This window comes from Nicotiana tomentosiformis, chromosome 3 (genome assembly GCF_000390325.3).
Source record: "Nicotiana tomentosiformis chromosome 3, ASM39032v3, whole genome shotgun sequence".
NCBI lineage: Eukaryota > Viridiplantae > Streptophyta > Magnoliopsida > Solanales > Solanaceae > Nicotiana > Nicotiana tomentosiformis.
In genome coordinates, this window is record NC_090814.1 from 88,183,969 (window position 1) to 88,192,312 (window position 8,344).

At 35.7% G+C, this 8,344-nt stretch overlaps 1 protein-coding gene across 1 annotated transcript; it reads left to right on the forward strand.

The window, feature by feature from the left end:
• Positions 1–1,599: 1,599 nt before the first annotated feature.
• Positions 1,600–7,504, forward strand: LOC104088462 (mitochondrial carrier protein MTM1). Its single transcript, XM_009593134.4, has 11 exons — positions 1,600–1,735; positions 2,421–2,729; positions 2,900–2,989; positions 4,366–4,494; positions 4,654–4,713; positions 4,836–5,006; positions 5,253–5,355; positions 5,828–5,919; positions 6,007–6,156; positions 6,608–6,666; positions 6,941–7,504. Exons 2-11 carry the CDS (start codon positions 2,460–2,462, stop codon positions 7,071–7,073), a joined length of 1,257 nt encoding a protein of 418 aa, XP_009591429.1. The 5' UTR covers positions 1,600–1,735; positions 2,421–2,459; the 3' UTR covers positions 7,074–7,504.
• The last annotated feature ends 840 nt before the right edge of the window (positions 7,505–8,344 follow it).

The window sequence follows — 8,344 nt, forward strand, 5'->3', positions numbered from 1 at the left end:
TTGCTATCGTCAATAATATGAATTGATCAAAAGTATACCGGAGAATAAAATTAAGCTATTTGAATATTACAGAGACAAATTTGAAGCTTTCATCTAATAAAAAGATCATGACCAAAAAAAAAACTAATAGAAAGAGACATCTAAATTCATATGAGAGGATATATCTAATACTCCTACTACCTAAAGAGTAAAATGGTGAAAATGGCACCTCTAAAATTAAAATCTCAGCCGCGAAACCAAAGCCCTACAACTTCCAATCCTTAGCGGCCAGTAGTCATGCATTTACACCACGATTTTTGGGCTTTTTTCCCGTCCAAGCAATTGTTTAACTTATTTTTTATTTCATGCCTTTTTTCTCGTCCAAATAAACAAGCAATTTAGTGAATGTATTTTCTCTTTCTTCCTTTGGATTTGGTCAAAAAAAAGAAGGAAGGAAGAGGGGTGGGGGTGAGGGTGGGATGGGGTTGAATTTAGAAAAAGTTTAGTAGCTGCGATGAGGCTCTAAATTATAATTAAAAATAAAAATTCGATATGTTATTGAGTCAGTGATTAATATATTCATCAAAATCAAAACTTAGAAGTAAAAGATGAATAATTCTAGGCAATTCAAACTAGATGAAAATTTTTATGTCGCGCAATTACAAAATTGAGCATTTTAAAAGAAAATGGAAGGGTATCTAGTAGGACGAGTAAAATGGAATTTGACGGTAAAAATTATCTTTTGCACAATTTGGTAAATTTGCGAGTATCGTATTTTTTGCATTATATCACTATATTTACATTCCATAAAAAACAAGAAAAGACAAAATTTTAAATTTCATTTTCCTTTCCCTTCGTCTGTCGCATTCCCACCTAACTTAATTTGTAGCCTATGTAAGCACCTGATGATCCGTGATTCTGTATAATATTGCATAATGAATGATTATTATTCAATGTAAATTACGTTGCACTTACCCTAATTATATTGGATTTTTATTTTGTTATTATGGGCTGTAAATCTTTCATTAAATGGGTTACCATCTAATTTTATATCCCCATCTATAGACGAGTTTAGTTATAGTGATTAGTGAACAATATTGGTAAAAAAAACTACCTAATTTCTCATAGTTTTCAATTGGACAAAAGAAAATGGTTATTGGAACTTTACATCTTTCCTTAACTGCGTGCCTATTTGAAACCATGGCAGTCATACAAGAAATAGAACCGGAGTATTTTAAAAGCAATAATGTAAAAACTTAGAAGGCGTTTGGATAATTTTTGAACACAATAGTTTTTTAGTCAAGTTGAAAAAAGGTATTTGAAATCTAAAATATATTTGTATATGCATTTCACTTGAAAAAATATTTAGGGTATAACCAAATTTGAAAATATTTTTCGGAAAAAAAGATTTTTTTTTAATGTCCAAACGGCTCATTAGATTTCCAAGTCCTACTTCTAGAAGGGTATTCTTTTCCTATTGGTCCTTTCCATGTTTCAATCAAATTTCCTTTTTTTCCAAAAATAAGCAGAAGTATTTAATTTCCTTTTATAGGTCCTAATTTGTAGGCGTGCCAAACGCAGCCCTAATTCGAGAGATTTCTTTGGCCATACTCGCTTATTTGTGTCGACATATGTTCTTCTCATGTTTTCCTCTTCTCCAAGGAACTAGGGAACTGCTTCCCCAAATAACATTCAATATATTTTTGCTATGATGATTTCACTCCCACAACTGCTGAATTAAAGCTGAGATCAAGAGGTTATTTATTGTCCTCTTTTATTTTTTCCAATTATTTTCCTGTCGTGTTATTCTTCCTCTTCATTACTAAGTATTGTTTTACGTTTTTTCTAGTTAAAGCTCTGATTTTTATTCTTTATTTGTTTGAATTTTTCCCTTAATAGCTGTTGTCTGTCAATATTCTGAAAACCTAGTTCATGGATTTTGTTGGTTTTGTTCATTTCCTTTTGTTTTTGGGTGGAGGAGAAATGAATTTTGTGTCTTGAGATTTTTCTTATCTTTTGTCTTAAAAAACAAATTCTTGACTATTGGAATCAAATTTGTTGATATTGAGGATTCATCTAGTCGGCCCCAACTAATTTGGTATTAAAGGTGTTGTCTTTTTATTTAATAAATTCTATAGCAAGAACATATTCTGTGCTTACCTTGTATGCTTTTGGATGTAACTTCCGTTTTAATCCTATATTGACACTCTTTCCATGGGGGGTGGGGGTGGGTTCTATTCTCTTTTAGCTTTGTTATTCCTAATTTCCATTTATTTGCTATTATTTTTGCTTCCTTTTTCATAACTGTATTACAAGTTAAAAAAGAAGGGGGTGAGGTTTATGGTCAAAGTTTTCCTTTCTCATAAATCATAATTGTATTTTATAGGATTTCAGTGCTTAAATTGTTGAACGGGTTTGTTTCTTGCAACAATTCGTTTCAGGTTGATCTATCTTTGGTTCTAGTTAGATTGAGAGAAAAAATGGTGGATGAATTGAAGCGGGGAGAAAATTCTTGGACGGACACGACTGATCAGTCGAATAGAGTATTTGATATTGATAATACTGTTTCCTTGATGTCCGAGTCAGTAATTATCACAGATGGGGCTGAACCCTTACATCCTCAGCAGCCTCCATCTCTGGATCCCAGCCCCTCCTCGGATGGCCAATTGGGAGTATCCGAACGAGCTTTTTCAGCAGCTGGTGCAGCGTTTCTCTCTGCCGTCCTTGTTAATCCACTTGATGTTGTCAAGGTCTCTATGCTTAATACCAGCAATTTTCCAACTATTTTGTTCACCATCTACTTATCTTTTGATTTTCATTTAGTTGTATCCACAAGTTTTTTGTTACTTTATTTGAACAATATTACATGCATACATAAAGTGATGAGCTGACTAATTTCTGTTTCTGCACTTATTTACAGACCAGATTGCAAGCACAAGCAGCTGGAGTTGCTTATTCACATCCAATGAGTAACATGACAAGCCGTATGGCAGTTTTTGGACCAAACATGGTACAACATGCTTTTAAGTGTTCTTTCTATGTTGAAACTTTTTTTGTGCCATACTTTAATTTGTCTTTCTCGAAGATGGATTTGTTCACTTCTTCCACTTGAAGTTCTTTTCCTATGTCATACATCGAGAACTATGGTACTAACCGCAACCCAAAACCTTTTGTGGAAGGAACAGGCAAAACCAATGTGTTTTCTTGATAACCAGCATTTGAAAATGAGTTAGTTAGAAAGAGAGGATATTGACTTGTGTGTTGGTCCTGTTGGAATTATCTTTGTTGAAGTATTTATAGCAAAAGTGTTAGCTGTGCTGTAAAAGATAGATGAAAAAGCTATGTCAGTTTTCTTAATTGTTTCACAAACTTCTTTGCACATTGCCGGAGGAAAATGCTGGGGCAATGTTTAATCTGTATATTTTTAGTGGATCTAATTGATATTCGAAACTCGAAAGATGGAATTGTATTACAGCGAATGGTCCACTCTTTTCTCCTTAGTGATTTTTACCTTGTATTATTGCAGTTACATAAACACTTTGACATAACTACTGCACGTGTTGCCTGCTCGATTAGTTCTGAATAGTGTCTGAGGACACCAAACTTGGGAGTGGTACTAGCAGGAATGAGAGCATGTGTGACATGATCACTAGAATAGGATCAACTTGACGCTATTAGTAGATAAAGTGTACAACAACAATAACAACAACAGCAACAAACCCAGTGTAATCCCACAAGTGGGGTCTGGGGAGGGTAGTGTGTACGCAGACCTTATCCCTACCTTCAAGAAGGCAGAAAGGTTGTTTCCGGAAGACCCTCGGCTTAGGATAGGTAAAAAATAGATGCAACTGCAGTAGACACTAGAAGGAAGACTATACTCTATGTTATATTTCTTTAAGTGTAAATTAAGAAAAATAGATGCAGCCGCGGTAGAATTTATAGCCTTAAGTTATGCAATATAACATAGAGTACAGTCTTCCTTCTAGTAAATGCTTCGATTTTGGGGGGGGGGGGGGCACATGCAGCAAATTTGAGATTGATGCAATTGGCTAAGTACAACTTCCTTTCTTGGTGGGGGATGAAACTTGATTTAGTTATGGTGAAGAGTTGGAGTAACAATCTTAGTCAAGCTTCGGTGCATGTGCTAGTGAGAGGTGGCATATGCCCAATAGATTAGTCATGGTGCACATAGGCTTTTTCGGACACCACCATTATTAAATAAAACAAGATAAAAAGAGGGTCTTAATTACAGTGTTTTTTCCTGAGTTATTGCACCCCCTTATCTCAAATGTTTATCTGCATTGGTCTCCGAAGAATGTAAAGTTATATATCTTTGCTTATGCTGTAATGAGTAATTGATGTTGACTTATTTGCTTGTTCACTCAGATGTTTGCAGATCTGAGGTGTTCACCTTCATGCACCCGTGCTGGTGTACATGGTACAGTATCAATCTGCCCGGCTGATTGTTTCCAGTACAAAGGAACACTAGATGTCTTCTACAAAATTATTCGGCAGGTTGGCATATTTATTCTCACTTATCTTTCAGACACTCAAGTCTGTAGATTGTCTTGATTGCTCAAGGCTTCATGTTTCTTTCATGCTTGTTTCAGAAGTTTCATGTTGCAGTTTGTTTTGTTTAAAATTTTCGTGACACTAACTGGAGTCCTTTCACAGGAGGGTATTTCTAGGCTATGGAGAGGCACAAATGCTGCTCTAGCATTGGCTGTACCAACAGTATGTGCCTGTAGATCTTATTAGTTGCTTTGAACTCGCCAACAACTCCCTTTTTGGCATATTTAAGTTGAGTTTACGCTATATGTTATAATCACAATGTTGTGCTGATGCTCTTCAAACAGGTCGGGATTTACTTGCCTTGCTATGACATTTTTCGCAACCGGTTAGAGGCTTTCACTGCTCAAAATGCCCCAAGCTTGACACCATATGCTCCTTTGTTAGCTGGTTCTTTGGCACGGTCTTTAGCTTGCACAAGTTGCTATCCTATTGAACTTGCCAAAACGCGAATGCAGGTACTTCGCATCTCCTTTGTCAAGTTTTAATGTGTCCACCATATATAAAGGAGAGGAAAGGGGTAAAAGAAACAGGGAGGGGTGGTAGAGAAATTTTTTTTTTTACATTGTGAGCCATTGATGCTTATTTTGTTATTTTTGTCATTCTATGTGTTCCAGTAGCTCTTTAGTTGCTAAGGAAATGAATGATCCACTCCTTTCAACTGTTCTGATTCTTTCTTTTACTAACTTTCTTCTGTTATACAGGCATTTAAGGATATGAACAAATGTGACAAGCCTGCTGGAGTCAGGAAGACCCTGTTTGAGCTTATCGCCAATGTCAGGAGCACAACTAGCACCAACAGTGGTTGTAAGTCAATTTTTCCACTTCCTGCTTTCTAGCTATAGAAAAGAGATAGTTGAATTTGTCTGTTAGTGAAATTGAATAGTAATGTAGTTTCCATTGTAACATTGAAAGTGTTATCCACGTAAATTCCTATAAATGTCCCTTCCAATTTTAGGCTCATTGGATATGATCTTTAAATGTTCCTCCTCCAATAGCACATTACAACAGGAGTAAATGAATCATAGCTTGGCAATGGTTTGAGATGTGTGTATTTCGCGAATTATAAAAGTTTTGTCAGATAAAAGAATATTTTCTAAAGCAAGGTCCTTCAGAAAGTAGAATCTTTACATAGCATATAGTGTTTCTTAAAGTCCTTTACATCTCATTCTAGCTCCTTCCTTCTCTACCCTAAAATTCTGACTCTTACTTTCACTCTTGAAATATGAATGCTCTTGCAATCTCTTGTTTGAAGTTGATATAGTATTTTCTATTGCAGTACAAAGCTATCGTGTACTTTGGACTGGACTTGGGGCACAGCTTGCTCGTGATGTCCCTTTTTCTGCAATTTGTTGGTCAACTCTTGAACCAGTACGATTCAATTCTTCTTTTGTTAGATTCTGATCTGTTTATGAATTTCATTTGATTCAAACGTTATTCTCATAAGTCTATTTACAGGTAAGAAGGCGACTTCTTAGTCTGATGGGAGATGAACCTAATGCAGCCGGTGTCCTTGGGGCAAATATTTCTGCTGGTTTTGTTGCAGGAAGCATTGCTGCTGCTGCAACATGTCCCCTTGATGTTGCTAAGACTAGAAGGCAGATTGAGGTGTTTGTTTTTCGTCTAAATCCTCATTTCCATAATACTGATATTTAGATTTGTCCACTTGGCTCAAGCATCATTTCTGGTCACTTTGAGGGCATATTTGGTATGAAAATCATATAGTTGGCTTTAGCTTAGGGAATCTGCTAACTCTAATTGATGTCATAAACTTGAGAACCGTCGTGTAATTGTCATTTAATTGTTTTTGACCTTTTTGCTTGTATTCTAGAGTATAAACGGTTTCAACAATTTATGACAGGGCTCACAGTGTAATTTATTTTTGCCCAAGGTGGTTAATTTCAATTTCATGTTCATATGAAATAAAGGGTTTTATTGAAATTAGCTTAGGTTAGAGAGTGCTGCCTTTATCTTAAACCTAGGATCCATGGTGATAATTGACATGTTTTTCCTCCATATATTTGATGGTTTGCTTATCCACCTCTTTTCTTTATTACAGAGAGACCCTGCCAGGGCATTGACAATGACAACAAGGCTAACTCTACTGGAGATTTGGAGGTACAGTTTTTTGAGAAAATGTCAAATGAACTATTCCCACGTAAAATAGCGTACAAACTGCATATATTAATGCCATAAAGCTATTGTTATCCCTCCAATTTTGTTTGTACTTTTAAATGGAAAGGGATAGGGTATTGGTAGTGGAAATTCACAATCGGTTGTGTCATGCGAGTTCAGAGGAACGCACAATTTTCTCAAACAGATGCATGTCTGTACTCTAGTTTCTCTGGCTATGAAGTGGATTCTGAATGTGAAATCATGCTGACTAATGCAGGGATGGAGGGCTCAAGGGTCTGTTTACTGGAGTAGGGCCTCGTGTTGCTCGTGCTGGTCCCTCTGTCGGAATTGTGATTTCATTTTACGAAGTTGTCAAATATATGTTACACCACCAATATGCTTCTTCATAAGGAGAGCTTAGTCAGGTTAATTAGGTTTCTTCTTACCAATGTCTTTGGATCGAGCAATGATCACCGGTTTAGCTGAGTTGGGCCATGAAGGTGCGCTGGATAGAACCTGTGTGCGCCCTAATGTGGATAAGGTTGCACGCGCATAAGGAGCAGTTTTGACCATGGTAGATTACCCTTACAGGTTAGCTGGTAGAAAATAATCACTCTTCTTTGCTTCCTAACCAATTTTGGTTGGTTTTTGGGCAATTCTGTCTTTGGACTAAGAAGAGATTTTGGTAAACTTTAAATGAGCAGTTTTTCCTGAGGTGTTCTCAGTTATCATTAGATTATTTAATTTCTTTATTGCTTCTTTCAAGAAAAGTTCTATAACTTTTTTCTCTTCCCCGACTGTTCTGAGGATCTCAGCTTTAAAATGTAAACTTTTTCATCGATGCTCCTTTGCATTACCATTAGAATCGTTTTATTGTTTTACTTAAGTTCCAGGTATTCGGAGTCTATCGTAAAAATTGATCTCCTGCAATTAGCTTCAAATTACTACTCCTGTAGGACATATCGCTAATGCTGCAAGATTTTTCCAGGTTCTGTAATGAGTCTAGATGCTGGAAATGTAAGAAAAGGGAAGTTACAGCCCGACTTTGCTATTTAATTGATAATACCTAATATCTTAAAGTCAAAATATTTATAAATAATGAAGTAATGAGAGATGAACTCATTGCTAGTAATAACATTTCATTCTCCAGATTGTTCAAATTGGAGTAATTGAATGTGAATGATTTTGGCTTGAGCTTTTCCCTCTCCCTCTCTTGATATGTGGAAGAAGAATTGGATGGTTCAACTGTAAAGGAACTGGAAATAATTATTAGGAAGTAAATGAAACTGGGGTGATTGACAATCAGCTGAGGACATTATGTCTAATAAATTATTGCACGTTGTCCTTTGTACAAAACCTAGGATGTATAGATCTAGGATATGTTTTGCTTTGACATTATCGTCTTCAGGACATCTGATACATAGATTGCCGAAAATTCCTCGAATTTACTCTAGTTTGAAAAAATCAATTGATGCTCTGATTTCGATCTTCAAATAGAGGAACGTATTGGAGGTAAAAAAAAGTCATTTTTTGAAAATTCTTAATGATTTGTATGGTATCTTTTCCACTTATTCTTGAAAAGGAGGCTAGTTTTTTTCCAAAATAAAGAAATAAATACACTCAGGAACAAGCAAGCCCAGAAAAGCAATTAAGTAAAAAAGGAAAATAAGTAAAATTCAAA

Excerpts from the sequence above, each read along its gene's own strand:
- LOC104088462 (XM_009593134.4), top strand. The coding sequence starts at position 2,460 with ATGGTGGATGAATTGAAGCGGGGAGAAAATTCTTGGACGGACACGACT. Across the intron at positions 2,730-2,899 it reads ATCCACTTGATGTTGTCAAG|ACCAGATTGCAAGCACAAGC; the intron begins GTCTCTATGCTT and ends ACTTATTTACAG. Across the intron at positions 2,990-4,365 it reads CAGTTTTTGGACCAAACATG|ATGTTTGCAGATCTGAGGTG; the intron begins GTACAACATGCT and ends TTGTTCACTCAG.